Consider the following 16,487-nt stretch of genomic DNA (forward strand, 5'->3'; position numbering starts at 1 on the left):
ATGTCTTCATAAGCATGAAACAGACGGTGGCGGTGATGCTGAAGTGAGGTGAAGGTGATGGTGGTTGTAATAGCGGTGTCGCCGGCCACGGACGGTGGCGGAGGAGGGGATGCAGTGGCAGAATTGGGGCGAGGAGATGGGCGGCGGCCATGGAGGATTCTCGCCCAAAATCGGACGCCTCTGCTCCTTCTCTTCAGAAATCCACCGCGCCAGCAAACCTTAGCCCCTAGTCCCCCAGATCCGCCGCCCTACAAACCCTAGCCACTAGAACCAGATGCGTCGCGCCTGCATACCCTATCCCCCAGATCCGCCGAAGAAGAGAGGGGGATGGGTGGCAGTTGTTCGACCGGAGAAGGTGGCGGAAGGGAGAAGGCGGCGGCGACAAACATAGATGTCTAGAGCGAGAGAGATGAAGGAGAACTGAGAGGGAAAGAGAGAGGGGTCAGATAGAGGCGGTCGCGGCGCGACAGCGCGGGGCCGTCGGCCGGAGAAGGCAGAGAGAGACAGAGAGAGTGGCGCCTGTATGTGAGGGAGGGAGACGAATATGGAGATGATTTAGGATTTTAGGTGTTAAAGTTAATTATAATTTGGTAAGCCCTAATTATTTCCACATATAGAAATGTGTCTTCATTATTGGGACAGCCCATTAAGGAAAGTGTGTCTTCATTATTGGGACGGAGGGAGTATTTGTTAAAATTTTGTTTATATGTGATATATATAAAATAAAATATTACACGCTTCATAATGCATAGAGGAAAGGAAACTGACATTATTGCAAAACAAGCTCTACCAAAATACAGAAAAGTGGTTTAACGAAAGTAACCGTAAAACTCCAAGAAGCAGATGCAGAGGATCCAAGGGTTGCCGGCGTCAGTCGTCGGAGCGGTCAAAACCACTCGGAAAAATCGGAAGGGAAGAAGCGCGTTCGGGCCAAAAACGGGCCAGGACGCAAACTGACCGGGCTTGCACATCGTCTCATCGTTCTCGTGCACCCGCAAGTTTGTCCAACTGCTCCCGTCCATGGAACCCTGCAACATGCCGTTCGTATCCGTTAGTCTCGTCCGAACGCGTCGAGCTCAATCGATCAATCGATTTAGGTTGAAGAAATCCGTACCTGGAAACTCCAGTTCCTAATGAAAGCCCTTGAACCATCCTGCCTCAGTGTGTAATGGTTGCACATCAACTGAGGAAATGAGCGAATTAGGGTTTTGCTTTCGGTGGTGATAGCTAAGATAGATAAAAATAATATAGACTAATCCATCGCACACGTATTCGATCATGTAATTCTTCAGTATCTAGGTTAGTCATATATATTGTCAATCAAATCTATCAATAAAAGTAAACGCCGATGATCATCGAGTGAGAATCAACATTGTGTGTGCGGACGTACCTGATGGCTGTGGCCGAGGTCGACCATCCACCAGGCGGTGTTTCTCCCGTCTTCCATCCGGGGGCCGGCGAAGGATGTTCCCTATCGTGAGTCAAGTTCGTTTAACTTTGGTTCTAAACCAAGAAACACAAAAAGATTGTGTCAGACCGTCTCACGAGTCGAGATTCGTAAGACAATACCTACACTTATGGATCTCGACTCACGAGACTGTCTCACAAAAAAAAAAAAAAACTTCTCACTTGGTAACTCCTCGAGACCAAGACCTTAGGATCGGTGAATCTCGAAAGTGGACTGCTCGCGGTGATTGTTACTCTCTGCAACATATACAAGTTACACGATGATAATGAATACACATCCCACCCTGGCAAGAGGTCGACAGAAGAAAGGTTACACGCTCACCTTTGATAGAACAGGATTCATCCACCGATGCTCTCCATATGACGTGCCAGCAAAATACAGTACCCCGTTGCTATCTCCGTTGCATATATATTGTAGTTCCTTAAAACTCGATCTTCTGTGCTGGAATTTACTGTAAAAGTCGAACAGTATTAGCATCAGGCAATGGACTATCAAAACCTAATCTTACCGGAGGGAGAGGGGACAAAGGGAACTTACATCAGGTCTTTATCGTGGCCAGATGATCCAAACTCCAAAAATGTAACGGCCTCTTTCACCTGTCGACAAAAAGAGTTACATAAAAGTGGCTACTTGAAAATGAATTCAGGCAAGGGACTATCAGAGTTTACCAGTTCACCGAATCTAGGAATGCGCATGCTAAGGTTACTTCTCACCAACTGAAAACCACAATAGGTTTGACAATTAGTCGTTCTTTCTCATAGGGTTTGTTAAAAGTCCGAAAAACAGAGAGAGAGGTTTAGGACATGCCTTTTGAAGGAGTGAATACGGAAGCAAAGGGAAGCGCACGAAATCTAGAAACACTTCTAGGAAATTAAGTCTCTCACCAAAAATGAGCTCAGGTGTTAAGTTGAGCAGCATCTCATCTACGCTCTCCCAGCCGAACAACTCATCTGCTTCGCAACACCAAAGTAAGATTGCATTCAGCACTCGTTCCTCGGAGGTTACGGTCAAATCCGGATGCTGCAAGAATTTTGGCATGAGATATAGCGTCACCAATACCACATCAAAGAGGCAAATCACTATGTCTCCATACTTTTCACGTGTTCGAAAATCATACTCTAATTGGGAAGATACATCAAAATCCACATAAAACATCTCTATTACTATTTAACTAATTGCAGACAAATACATAGTAATGCGTATCTAATCTTGGATAACCCTAGATGCAATAGAGATGAGATTCACCTGAAGAATGTTCCCGAATGTTGCTTCGTCTAACATGACAAAGTCGATGCTGGCGGTTGTACAATAATCAAAATGCAGCGAGAATGTCCTCTCACATGTTTCTTCAATAACTTTACATGAAGGAACGGATGAAATGACTAGCAGGACATGGCACACTGAGTCCTGCAACAAAGTTCGAAAGTTAGCCACGCGAACAATAACCTAAAACACTCTGCCAAAATTGTCCGCTTCCTCGTCCATTAAACTTGGCATAATACAAAAACTCGTAGAATGATCTTCTTCCACTAGAACTCCATGCCTGCATGTAATATATAGATGAGAGACATCAATATTCGTATTTAGTTGCCGTAAATTCTCTGTTTGTGTTCACAAGCCCACTACTCCACCATTTTCTCAGTTTCTGCGCGCCCCATTTAAGGGCTTTACTTCGTAAGAAATTAAAATACGAGATAGGCAGAAACATAATAGGGCTAAGGTTATCGTATTACCTCGGAGAGGTGCTCTAAAAGCCTTTTGCAACACTCCTGATGAAGAAGCAAAACCCCGAACTGATCTGCTAACAAAAGAAGCTGTAGTAGCAACATGTCAGTGTCAGTGTGCATGGTGTCGTACCCGTTGATCTCTCCACTGTACATAAATTGGAGCATAATCATGAATGCATCGAAGCAGATGTCCTTCAAGCAAATCTTCGACGAAACACTTTCGTTCATTCCATTTGTGAACATCTGCATGTGCACAAAAAATGAATATAAATACAAATGTTGTGTTGCTAGGATCAGGAAACCACGATCCAGATATCGCCCTACCTTTGTAAAAGGGGCGCTCCACAAGCCAAGAATGATTCGATGTGATTGTGCGACTAGACCATGGCCTTCAACATAGATATCTACATCGCTGTACTCACTGGTCAACAGAAAGCTATTGAGCCGTTTGATATCAACGGGTATTTTGTTCAGAAACACCGCGGGGCAATTGAGCCGGGAGATTGGTGGATATGATATTTCTACGCTTTTTCCCGAGTCAAACAGCTTCTTATTCAGTTTGAACCGCTCCGTCAATTCATCACACTGCTTCGCCAATGCACTTACTTCAAACCGTAAGCTCAGAGCTCTCAAAGAACTGAGACATGATTCCGGAACCTGCATCAGGACAATAATATGTTATGATTTATTCTGGCTGAAAAATTCATTGATAAATTATAAAACGCAACTCACCTTGGTGTTGCCCGTGTAGATGTACTCAAGAAGTGCGTGGAGTGTAGCATAGCAAACATCTTGGAGATGGATAATATCTTCTTCCCTCGTACTCAAACTAAAACTCCCTGAAGCAGCCAATATGACCTTATGCGCTGGAACGGCCCTTTCCTCTTGCCCAACTATAAAGAAGACATCCGATAGCTCCCAACTCTCCAGAAAATTTTCAAGCCCCCAATTTTCATAATCGCCAATGTCCTCTTCCAACTCCTCATCGGCATCTTCCGTGCCATCATATTCGCGAAAATCCACATGCTTCCATAAGGATATATGGTTCTGCTTAAGAGGCATGACATTAATATTCCGATACCCTACATGCCTGTCCCAACTGCTAAGCCCGACATACTGAACGCTGCAATTGGGGTTCGAATCCAACCACTGGAAGACGAGATTTTGGAAAGGGTACCTACCTTTACCAATGCTTATGAGGCCATCGTAAATGCTGATCCAATAACTCTGAAACGCCGATGAACAATAAAGATCGACACCAGCGACATCCACAACTGTCTTCCCATCGACCTCGATATTCAACCTTTTATTTCTGTGGCTACCTATAATCACTGTGTAATGCGGACTATTATCCCTTTTGTAATGGTAATGCTGGCTGCCCGTTTTTTCCCGGAAGACGACCGTGACATCATTGTGTGCGAAGGCATCAAACGCAACACAGCCCCTACCTGCTTCCTTGAACCTCAAGTTGTCGTGCCAAGCACACTCAAACGGTGCCACAGTAAGGAACTTCTTCTGCTTCTTTTCCATAATTTCACTCTACGCTTCTTCTGCAAATCAACCACGTCTAAATACATCAAGAAAAAAGGGTCACCATATTCAAGTACTAGTTCTATTATCTATACATTGAATTAGCAAATGTATCAAATTTTACAGAATAAAGCATCATATACACCAAAAAAATGGCATAATAGCAAGAAAATGAAACAGTGGTATAAAATTGCTTAAACATCTTATGCTAGAATCAAATTCACAATCTACCTCTAAAATTAGGGATATTTTGACATCTAAAAGTTATCGATATTTTGACATCTAAAAGTTATCGATGGTCACGATCCAAACTAATCTTGAAAATCCCAAACAATGCCCATCAAGAAAAAGGGAGCCATAAGCACAATAATTCCTTTATATTTCTTATTTCATAAATCTGCGAATGAAACAGTGGTCTAAAATTGCTTAAACATCTTATGCTAGAATCAAATTCACAATCTACCTTGAAAATTAGGGATATTTTGACATCTAAAAGTTATCGATGGTCACGATCCAAACTAATCTTGAAAATCCCAGACAATGTCCATCAAGAAAAAGGGAGCCATAAGCACAATAATTCCTTTATATTTCGTATTTCATAAATCTGCAACTGCGTCTTATCCAAGTGAAAAACTATCTAAACATCCAAATATCAATAAGATTCCAAATATGGAAGGAAATAAAAGAAAAACAAGCTCCAAAACAGAGCAAGAAACTAGCTGGGGTCACATAAGAAAGCAGCCAAAATCATTGAATTCGGAAGAAATAAGCTTCACAACACTGATGAACCGTATAGAATACAACATTATGTTATTGTGCAACCATTTGTTTTAAGCTTTTGGAAACCTTTTGATTGTCAACAAATTCACATAAACCACCAATATGTCAATCCACGAGTTGCAGTTGCAGTATATATCATCGTAATTGGCATTATGCAAGCAATTTTACTACATCGACACAAGAACTCATGAAGAATTTGGAATTTGGTTATAAATTCTACCAAGTACGTCAGATTATAAATTTACATATTAAAAAAAAAAAGCACACAAGAACTTGGGTATAATCGAGTGTACCGTAAAATCGATTTGACCCGTATCCAGACCCTGACCCGCATTCTAATCCAAATCGTGTAAATGACACTATTCGATTATACAAATGACACTGCCTATAATTGACACCATTCGATTATATAAATGACACTGTAACATTATCTTAAGTGTCATTTAAAATATTACTATAATTTTATAGTGTCAATTTCAAGAAATGTCATTTTTTTTAGTAGAGTCAATTATGCACAATGTTATTTACAATGTTATAGTGTCATTTATACGCAATGTTATTTGTATAACAGAATAGTGTCAGTTATATGTGATGTCATTGTATAATCGAATAGACATCTACACGATTTGGGTCAGAATGCAGGTTTGGATTAGAATGCGGGACAGGGTCTGGATGCGGGTCAACCCGATTGTACAGTACACTCAGTTGTACCCAATACCACCTCAAAAAAATGGATACTTGTCATATATACACAAACTTTCATCCATTTTTTGCTTTTAGGTAGGGATGTCAATCGAGCCAATCCACCGGATTTCGGGCTAACACCAATAACTTGAAATGTTAAATATGAAATAAACATACAAAGTATATTTAGTGTGGGATATCATGCAATCATTGTCCACGCTAATAAAATGGTCAACACATATGCATTGTATTGTACTGTTTATAACTGAAATTCGCACGGTGGCATACCAAGGACTTTAATGTCCTGGACCCATTGAGCAGGGCCCTGGCGAATAAATTGCAACCTTAACTGTAACATGAAATCGCATTGTGTCATACCAAGGACGGTGAAGTCCTGGACCCATTGAGCGGGCCCCTAACGATATACTTTAATTCACATATGGTAAACACATAATATTAAAATGGGCAACAATTAACCACATCATGTATTTAAATAAATCTCACACCTGAAACTTGAACTTGATACTGACTTGAATAATTCAATAAAAATCCATGTCCTAGTCGGGCCACAACTAATCACAAAAATTCAAAATAATAAAATGTAAGGTCTAATTGTATTTTTAAAATAATTTAAAAAAATTAAGAATTTATTCTTTAAATATAATAATCATCTTTCATATTTTATTTGATCAGATATCAAGAATTTTTGCAAGTTTGATTAATGAGATTTTAGAAAAAAAATATATCTACATTACCTAATTTAAAGTCAATCCCTTCATGATTTAAATCCCTTAGGGGACGGCCGGTACACAGGAATGGAATGAACTTAAGTAATGGAATTCCTATGACTTATATTTTTAAGGAATGGAATGAGAAATCCTTAATTAATTCCATTCTTATGGCTGGTAATGATAATGGAATGTAATAATTTTTTTTTTCATAAATCCAATTTTTTTTTCTTTCAAAAACAATATCAAATCAATATCATCATTGAGTAATAAAATGGCTGTGCAATGAATAAGTCAATCTGCAGATGTTCAAGGTGAATAGTTAAAGCATTGTATCAAGAAAGAGATATATCTTAGTTAATGGTCAAGATGAAATCGCAGGCACCATAATTAGCTGAAGCAATTCTTAACCGCAAAACCTTGTGCAAATTTATACAGAAACAAATTTACCTTTTGCTGAAGGGAACGTTGCAGGCTCAATAGCAAATCCTTTTTTCTGAGGAACTCTATACCGTCCATGGTATAATCTAAGTTTTTTTGATGTTTAATTTTCCATAATAATAAATAAATAGGAATAGTTTAGTCAAAAAAATAAATTAAAATTCATTCCTTAAAATTAGGATTGCATAATACCAAGGGAAGAGGAGAGAATCACTAATACCGCATTTATGGGATTAGCGGTAATTCCTAACAAAAGCCATGAAATTAGGAATTAAGGTGAACGCAGTACACAAATAAAATGATAAATCATAGCCTAATAAAGGAATTAAAGCTCAAACCTCTCTCCTATAATACGTACAGAATATCAGAATCCCTCTCCTCTTCTTCTCCCTCTCCCTCTCCCTCTCGCCCTGAGATTTCCGCCGCGGCCAACCACGGCGTCACCCTATTCCTATCTTTCTCCACTTGTCGCCGACCGCCACTGAACAGCCGTCGTAATCTCCTTTTCTTCCCTTCGTCTACCCCCTTGTTCAGCTCCTAAATTCTCAAATTAAAAGGAATTTCTACTTCTTATTGCTTTCAATTTCTTTTCAATTGCAATGAATTAGAAAAATAATTGAGCAAGGGGTTCGATTTTGGCGTATTTAGTCAAGGTATTTCTTTAGTAGAAACTGTTGGGTGTTTGGATAATCTTTAAAGAGTATTGTTGGTGGTGTTTCTCTGTATAAAGGAAAAAAATAGAACTATTTACTGTATTGAAATCAGACAGATAGAGTTTTACCTCTGCAGTGAAAGGAAATAACTTGATTTTCTTGCTGGATAAGTTCAAGTTCGCAAATTATAGATGTAGAAAAAATGAAATAATATATAGATAGGTGAATGAATCTGATATATATAAAAATGGGGATATGGGAGAAGTATGGCGGTTGTGACTGAATAACTGGGAATTTTTGCAGATTATCGTTTTTATAATGCAACAGTGAAGAAAAATCTTTGATATATAATAATTTGAGTTACTTAATGGACAAGAATAAATGCTACTCAAAAATAAGTGGCTGAAATGTGGGTGACGACAAGGAACACACATCTATCTCATCTCAGATTTAAAAATCAATTAAAATTTACTCTCGGCCACAATAACCACTAGATGGAGTGTGTGTGATTTGTATTATTTATAATGTAATTTCATCAAAAAAAAATCAATTAAAATTAATATTCATAATTTACATGAAAATCATCAGCTTCTTACTTAACTCTTCTCCAATGAGTCAATGACAATAATAAATAAATAAAGCCCAAGAATAGCCTGCAAATAGTATTATTTAGGCCCAAATTTTTGTTAAAAGAATATATGAGAATATAAATTTTTGATTCTAAGGTATAACTTATAATTCAAAGTCATAAATCTAACTAGGGGCGCGACTAAAAATATGAACTTCACAAAATTTGAAATTTAAATTCTTCACAAAATATGAACTTTAGAAAATATAATTTAAAAATAAACAATTGAATATATAGTTTGGTTTTGGACTGTCACGGTACATTAGATATTGAAGTTGAAGTTATGTAGACAATTCAAGACATCCACTTTTATTATTAATTTGGTAGTAATTGACAATTATGCGAAAATTAACAATTAATAATTCGTACATTGAATATTGAAGTTATGTAGACAATTCAAGACATCCACTTTTATTATTAATTTGGTAGTACTTGACAATTAAGCGAAAATTAAAACAATTAATAATTCGTGTATTTAACAATATAATTTTTTATTTATATAGAAAATCATATTTTGATAAAAAAAAAAATTGTGTTATTTATATGCAATTATTCAACAAAATAGTTCTATAAAGTGAGTTCTATATTAGTATAATAATGGGTGAAAATGTTTAATTTTTTTCAACAAAATAGTTCTATAAAGTGAGTACTATATGAGGTTTTGTAGCCCTCGCTCTCGTGCGTATGTAAGTACGATAAGATTCTTTTATTTTATTAATCAATTAATATATTAAAATATGATAATTGTTGATTAATTTAATTATTTGTTAATACTAATTGCGGTTGTCCGTATAAGTAGAATCCACCGAAACATTTGTAATTCTTTTAGTTTTTATTTTTATTTTATTTTTTATTTTATTTTTGCAACGTAGTTTTTAAAAGTTAAAACGAAAGAATTCCTATTAAAAGAAAGATCAAACGAAAAATAAATACACGAAATAAAATATAAAAAGGCAAACAGAATATATGTATTTTTGATGCGAGGGCCCAGAATCCAACATAATATCCTTTTGAAGACTTACATAACAGAAAAAGGAGTCTACTCTTATGTCAATTACATTTTTATAGAAATAAAAATGGACTAATTCAACAAAATTGGTTTTTCTTTTCGAGCAAACAAAAATGATGATTTTGATGGGTTGTTGTGTAGTTATGATAATATTTGGACATCGCAATCCGCCACATCAGTTTGAAGTGTGCCTGTCTCATATCTCAAGCCCTTCGATTTTGGAATTATTCAATCATTTAATATAAAGCTACGCAATTAAACTAAATTTGTCGCTTTACGAAGCAATTTTCTTATAAGACGTCACCGTTTTAATATGTGTTTACTAGTAGTAGATAAAAGGTCCCACCATGTAAAAATGATCATTGATTGAATTGAACGTGAACCATAGTGATTTTTTTGATAAATGAAGGAAATTTGTAAGATTGAAGTATAAAAGCAAAGAAGCACAAATACGAATATGATATGATACAGGGACGAAAATACATCCATTTTGAAAAAATCAAAATATAAAAACGTTAAAAATATACTCCCTCTGTCCATAAAAGAATTTCCTATCTTTCCTTTTTGGGACGTTCACAAAAAATTTCCTACCTATTTTTGGACTATACCCCATCATTTACAATTACTCTTACTTTTCACTTTTCACAACTCTCAATATTAATTATAACACATTTTCACCACTCTCAATACAGTCAATAATATTTTTTCTTAAAACCTGTGTTACTCCCTCCTAGAAAGTTCTTTCATGTACGGAGGGAGTATATATTTTTTAAATTTTTTTATTAATAATAATATTATATAAATCATATAAGCACATTCATAATCAAATAGAATAAATAAGTAGTTAAATTTAATCCAAACACATACTCCCTTCGTCTCACAAAAACATGAACGTTTTTCCATTTTGGGGTGTCTCACAAAAACATGAACATTTCCATTTTAGTACATCATGGCCCACCACTACTTTTCCTTAATTAATTCATTACTCTCACAACATCTTTTAAAGTGGGACCCATTTTTCACTTACTTTAACTCTCAACTAACATTTCTTAAAATCCGTGCATTTCTCTTTGTTCATGTTTTTGTGAGACGGATGGAGTAATATGTTTTATTTTCGTAAATTAATTATTGTTAATTTATAAGTTTATTTTTGAGTTAGATGAGCTTATAAGTTGTCGAAGCTTTTTATAATTGATCTATAAATTTTAATTTTAATTTTATTTGGGATAATTGCATATAAATTAGTTGTCCAATTTTGACTCCGATGAGCCAAAATCCATCTACACTAACTTTGGCCAAAATCCATTTTTGACTTTACAGTTGTCCAATTTTGACTCCGATGGACCACGAAGATGTCATATAGATGCTATGTAGATGTCACGTAGACGCCACATCATTTTCGATGAACCACGTAGATGCCACGTCATTTCTTAACTTAGGGAAAATAAAATCGGAGTAAAAATTGAGCAATCAATAAAGTTTGTATATTTTACTGAACTTTTCTAAATATGCCTCAAAAATGAATTTTGGCCCAAATTAATGTATTTACATGCAATTAACCCTTTTTATTTTGTCAAGCACTTCACAAGAGCTTATAAATTAAAGCCAAGTACACCTTCTTCATTATTCAGCATTGGGTGAAAATGTTTCTTTAGAGGCGATTAATGAAGGAACATATTAACAAACACATAATGAATCAACAATCATATTCATTCAATGAAATATATCCAGCCAATAGTAGGAAACACAATGAATCAGCCACTAAAGTTGCTGCAAATCATGAATTGAAATGTCTACCATCACAAAGAACCTGATGGAAGAAAAAAACAACTAAAATCAAATCTTGTAGCCGAGAAGGCTTATTTGTGAACCATCATCATCATCATCTTATTCTTCTGTATATATATTCCCCTTTCTGTATCATGATTCTGCTGCATCTTTGAGAAAGACAGCAGGAGCCATTTTAGCAGTGTGGCCGTATTTGGAAGTCGAGTACTTCTTGAACACACCGGTAAGCTTCCCGTTCCCTGCATTCTCATGGAGACTCACCATCAACCTTGCACATTCCCTGCAAAGTTTCCAAAAAAATCAGTGAATGAATGGGATGTGTTTGATTGATCTCTTTGCTCAATTTCAACTCATATATACGTATGCCTACTAACATGAGCTCATCTTTGTTGTAGCTAGTATGCCTCCCACAAGTCCTACTCCACATCTCACATCGTGTAAGGGTGCATTGGGCCGTGAAGACTGCAGCAGCCGCGAGCAGGGATGGTGGGAAACGGAGCATCTCATATTGAACGAGGGAGAGCTCGAGTATGAACAAGGATACCAGCTCCAACTAGGGAAATGAAACAAACAATTTCATCATCATTTGTTGTAAGTGTTTTGTTTGCAAGAAAATCTAGATATCTCTGCAAACCTTCTTGTCGGATTGAGCAGCTTTCAGGAACCGCCTCATGAACACGTAAGGTGTTGGAAGCGACAGATTGAACTGTAAGGTGTTGATCATCAACTTCTCCTGCAGAAACAAACAAACCAATTGAAATTAACAAAGATTTCTTTCTATAGTCATTCTCATCAGTCACATCGAGTTAGAAATGTTCCGTAGGTTACCATGTCAAGCACTTCCTTTCTCGAGTAAGCCTTGTCCGAGATCAAGACAAGGTCTTCCACAACGGGAACAGACACTTCCTCGTACTTGCAGGCTAGGAGCATGGCAGTGACTCCGACAAGCTGCAATCTCTTCCTCTCAACACGCTGGACTGCCAAGAATCTGTCGATGAGATTGACAGTTAGGTACAACGTCTCATCCATCAGCTCGAACTTGTAATGCACCTGTGCAACAACACATACAATGTCAGAAGCTGCTCGATTTTCAGCTCACAATGAGGACATTCTGGTGCGGTTACCTCAATCAGCCAGTCAATGAGAATGCCCCTCATTCTATCGTTGATATCAAGCTGCCCAGCCATGTAGTTTGATGGCACACAGCTTGAGCTCTGCAGCAAGATATATGAAGTTCAAACAAACTGATATGAACACGAAAAAATCGACTCTCAAGGTGAATTAGGCAGACCCTCTTTTGCACTTAATCTATTATCAAACAAAAGTAAGGTATTGCTTCACAATGTAAGTAGTAATTAATTCAGCATTCTCATAAATATTCCCAAAACAAGTAAGATATAAAAGTTGAACTAAAAGGCATCTAAAAACTAAGACTCATATCATCTGAAGCTATTAGAGAAAGGTTTTAACCTCTGTCTTTTTGTAATGTGCATATATATCATCAATATACTCAGTAACTGCAAGTGGATTCTTCTCATCACACGCGTCTATATCCACGATTGGCTCATCGGAGTCAAGGTCTTCCATCTCAACTTCGGCATCCTAGGCAAATTCACAGCACAAATTTGCATTCAACAGATACAGATATGGCAAAATATTTGGCAAGTAGCAAAACAGCAAGAATTGAATACCATGCGATCAATTTCCACCAGCATAGCTTCTGTATGTTGCACAAACATAGGCACATCATGGTCTTCTGCATCCATGATAACGCAGTCTGATGATTGAGACGCGGCTCTTTGTTCCTGCATCGAGATAGCCATTTCTTAGGTAAAATCAACACAAATTTATGTCTAAAATGTGATGATCTTCTCCTATAAGATATATACCTGCTTCTCTTTGACAGCCAACTGTGCAGCAAACTTCCTACAAGTGCATCAAGAAATCATCATAAATATTAGTAAGAAAATGTAGTAATGCAATGTGACTTTCCAAAATCAAGAAAAGAGCTTAGAATTTTCACAAGGAATCTAGAGATGGGATATGCAAACCTAGTAACTGGACGATGAAGTGGAGCCATGGGATTCTTCTGAAAGGCAGCATTTTTCCTAAACAAGATCAAGAATATGAACAAGCAAGCAAAATGGGACTTCACATATTAACATGAAGACTAAAAGTAACCATTCAAGTAAAATATTTATAAATAAAAATCAAGGCTTTATGGGTTCTGTACTCTGTCAAAACGCCCCTTCTGTGAATTCCTATAACATTGCTGTCGATTGTGCTCAACGCCTTCCTATTTTGCCCTGAGATAAAGAGAGAGGCAAGTTCTTAGTTAGATATTGTAGAATAATTAAACAATCGAATCAATTAGAATTTCAAGAAATGTCACAGGATTCTTATCGAGAGAAAACCAAGAAAGAATCAAAACAAGGCCGAGTGTTCAGGAAGTGAAAAAATGAAATCTTTTTTCTAATTTCAACTCACCATGAATGTTTGAATGTCTGATCACGCCATGAAAATTCTCACTTGGTCCGCCCATCTTGTGTCTTCTTCAAACTATTTTTTTTTTGTTTAAAAAAAGAAATGAATCAACCGAAAAAAAATGGGAGTGAAAAGATAATCACATTCAAGAGCAAGGGAGGGATAAATCCCAGATCACAAAATCAGAAAAAATAGAAGAATAAAAAGAAGAGGTTTGATTTGGTCAAGAAAATCCAAGAACAAAATTCAACACAAGAAATCCCAGAGAAAGAAAAAGAGTGAGAGGCTAAAAAGAAAATCCCATCTCAAAAATCAATTAATGGAGTATTATTACGCACCACTTAAATCTCCCTCTCTCTGACACAGAGAGAGAATCTTTGCTTTCTTGAATGTTGTTTCGATTGAATTCCAGAAGAGGGTTTTGAAGAGAACGTAAACAGCGGGTGCGTGTCTGTTTTCTCTCTCCTCTCTTCCCTCTCTCTCTCTAGAATATATTTGAAAACAACGGCTAGTGAACGAAATTGGTTGTACGATGAAAGTTGTTCCGTGTTTGGGCTAACGGTTATTTTCATACTTTGTTTTGTTACTTCGATTCAACCAATTATGGCATGTGATTTTTTTCAAAATTTCCTCATTAAATACTCTATTTTTCTCAATAATTCCACAGTCAATAATTAACTTACTTGCATTTTGATTGATCAGTCCACTTTCCTTCTTCGTTATTTCTTGTAATTGTAGTTACGGATGTTGTATATGGATAGAAAATTTAAATTAAATACTCCCTATATATGTGGAAAAGTATTTGACTATAATTTTTTTAGAATTACAAGTATTTGACTATAATAAATCGTATTTGAAATGGTTTAAAAATTAGTTGGACATTGGATTTTTTAGTTATTTAGTTTGCACTTATTAAGGTAATTTAATAGTATTTGTTATTCTATGAATTTATGGTTTTAAGTATTAAAATTACAATTTCACGTTATTAATTTAGTTCCTAATAGTGTCTCTATCTTTCAACCCATAAACTTAAGGCTATCTGGCCTTCATTATGCAATTAATTTATGCAATCCTGCAACTACATTATTCAAGTAATTAATTATACATGATTTTTTGGAAAGATGCTATATATATAATAGTTTTTACACGTCAGAACTAGTACATGATTTTAGAATGAGTTTTTCTAACCAATAAAATACGATTAAATGAGTGATTAGTGTTCGTTGATAATTGCAATCAACTCAAATTTTTACATATATGTTTTTTTCCAAGTGTGTGGTGTGGCTAGTGGATTACAAAGTAATGTTATATGAATATTAAGAAAAAGAATCGTGTATTTTATCGAATATAATACTATATATATATATAGAGAGAGAGAGATCCTTTTTCATCTTACAAAATTATTTTTTGGTATAATTTTATACTTTGGAAGCCAGATTTTTTATTTTAAAAGAAAACGTAAAAAATAAAAGAAGAAGAAGATGAAATGAGAAAAGAAGTGGCCTGGTCGACATGAGATTGACTTTATTCTCTCTTGTCCTTTTTAACCTTTTTTTTTTTTTTTTATCTTCAACGAATAGTTACTTAAAGTTTTTTGTAATGAGTCAACACTTTGTTTAGCGTTGATATGAGATTTTCATCCCATACGCGCAATAATTTGAATGTGAAGTGCGATTTAAGTCTCCTAAATCTAAAACAAGTTGTTTAAAAGTGTATAAGTTAATAGGTAAACATTTATAGCATATATAGTAATTTTGGAGGCTGTATATAATATAATTAAAGCAGTGTTTCATCTCAAAATAAACTGTACGACAAAAAATTGAAGTTCGAACTCGTAAAACTCAAATCACGTATCATAAATCTTAAAATATAATATTGGGAAATTACATCAAACCTAAAATTTCAGTCAATTTTTTTTTTATTAGGGTCAAAGAGTCGAATTTCAGTCAATTTTCAATTTAGAATATGAGTATTTTCAATTCTAACACATTGGTACATAAGTAATGTATTATGTTTTCCAAATTAGACTGAATTGATTTTCTCTTTATGGAACAATTGAATTAGTGGCCTCGTATATAAATAATGACAGGGGCTTTTTTTTCCACACCATATATATACTGACATATAAAACCATGCTATAGCTTTTTAATGTCTGAAAATTTTGAGGTATTCTAAATTTGAAGACAAAATATCTTTGAGTATCAATGTGTATCTCAAAAATCTATACTAATTACTTAATTATCTTTGTTTAATTTATTTCAAAGCTAGATAATATATCACATTATTATAAATATTCAAACATAGATTATATTTTTTGGCTTAACTATAATCTGTGTTTCAAAATATGTTTAATTAAATTATCAATAATATCAATCAAAAACCTAATTAAACTATTAAGTTTGTAACAAAAAGAAAAGACATAATATAATTTACGCCATCATTGAATGGTGACATGTATTTTTTGTTTGTTTTGTTTAATGCTAATCGATCAAATTATGTCATTTTGAGGGGTGGGTCTATATTATAGCTTTATTAGGCTCCAGCCCATTGTAAACCCATATTTTTTC

At 35.5% G+C, this 16,487-nt stretch overlaps 2 protein-coding genes and 1 long non-coding RNA gene across 10 annotated transcripts; 1 reads left to right on the forward strand and 2 right to left on the reverse strand.

The window, feature by feature from the left end:
• Positions 1–686: 686 nt before the first annotated feature.
• Positions 687–8,372, reverse strand: LOC130994929 (BTB/POZ domain-containing protein At2g30600). Of its 8 annotated transcripts, XM_057920135.1 has the most exons (15): positions 8,140–8,372; positions 7,697–7,895; positions 6,478–6,538; positions 3,928–4,745; positions 3,520–3,852; positions 3,202–3,438; positions 2,714–2,875; positions 2,276–2,488; positions 2,137–2,184; positions 2,006–2,064; positions 1,790–1,919; positions 1,630–1,704; positions 1,391–1,471; positions 1,115–1,183; positions 687–1,028 (listed from the first exon to the last, which is right to left on the reverse strand). In XM_057920135.1, exons 4-15 carry the CDS (start codon positions 4,723–4,725, stop codon positions 810–812), a joined length of 2,424 nt encoding a protein of 807 aa, XP_057776118.1. In that variant the 5' UTR covers positions 4,726–4,745; positions 6,478–6,538; positions 7,697–7,895; positions 8,140–8,372; the 3' UTR covers positions 687–809. The 8 variants fall into 8 exon arrangements, 7 of the variants coding, with proteins under 7 accessions (XP_057776118.1, XP_057776080.1, XP_057776107.1 ...); XM_057920097.1 differs by lacking the exon at positions 6,478–6,538; XM_057920124.1 differs by lacking the exon at positions 6,478–6,538 and having other exon boundaries at positions 7,717–7,895; positions 8,140–8,347.
• A 2,968-nt stretch (positions 8,373–11,340) lies between these two features.
• Positions 11,341–14,461, reverse strand: LOC130994971 (cyclin-B2-3-like). The gene is made up of 12 exons (XM_057920191.1): positions 14,259–14,461; positions 13,924–13,995; positions 13,670–13,742; positions 13,488–13,544; positions 13,326–13,362; positions 13,128–13,241; positions 12,907–13,038; positions 12,561–12,650; positions 12,265–12,486; positions 12,071–12,169; positions 11,811–11,989; positions 11,341–11,716 (listed from the first exon to the last, which is right to left on the reverse strand). The coding sequence occupies exons 2-12, from the start codon at positions 13,976–13,978 to the stop codon at positions 11,569–11,571; spliced, it is 1,206 nt and encodes a 401-aa protein (XP_057776174.1). The 5' UTR covers positions 13,979–13,995; positions 14,259–14,461; the 3' UTR covers positions 11,341–11,568.
• On the forward strand, positions 11,481–12,812 carry LOC130995001 (uncharacterized). The gene is made up of 2 exons (XR_009091988.1): positions 11,481–11,659; positions 11,832–12,812. It is a non-coding gene; the product is annotated as an uncharacterized LOC130995001 (long non-coding RNA).
• Positions 14,462–16,487: the final 2,026 nt, after the last annotated feature.

This window comes from Salvia miltiorrhiza, chromosome 1 (genome assembly GCF_028751815.1).
Source record: "Salvia miltiorrhiza cultivar Shanhuang (shh) chromosome 1, IMPLAD_Smil_shh, whole genome shotgun sequence".
In the NCBI taxonomy this organism is placed as follows: Eukaryota; Viridiplantae; Streptophyta; class Magnoliopsida; order Lamiales; family Lamiaceae; genus Salvia; species Salvia miltiorrhiza.

What these genes read in the sequence shown, in the direction of transcription:
- LOC130994929 (XM_057920097.1), bottom strand. Translation starts at nt 4,725, where the DNA reads ATGGAAAAGAAGCAGAAGAAGTTCCTTACTGTGGCACCGTTTGAGTGT. An exon ending in TCTACACGGGCAACACCAAG is followed by an intron (nt 3,853 to 3,927) that starts GTGAGTTGCGTT and finishes GTCCTGATGCAG; the next exon opens with GTTCCGGAATCATGTCTCAG. An exon ending in GGCCACGATAAAGACCTGAT is followed by an intron (nt 1,920 to 2,005) that starts GTAAGTTCCCTT and finishes CGACTTTTACAG; the next exon opens with TAAATTCCAGCACAGAAGAT.
- LOC130994971 (XM_057920191.1), bottom strand. Translation starts at nt 13,978, where the DNA reads ATGGGCGGACCAAGTGAGAATTTTCATGGCGTGATCAGACATTCAAAC. An exon ending in TCATTGACTGGCTGATTGAG is followed by an intron (nt 12,487 to 12,560) that starts GTAACCGCACCA and finishes GTTGTTGCACAG; the next exon opens with GTGCATTACAAGTTCGAGCT. An exon ending in CTGCTCAATCCGACAAGAAG is followed by an intron (nt 11,990 to 12,070) that starts GTTTGCAGAGAT and finishes TCATTTCCCTAG; the next exon opens with TTGGAGCTGGTATCCTTGTT.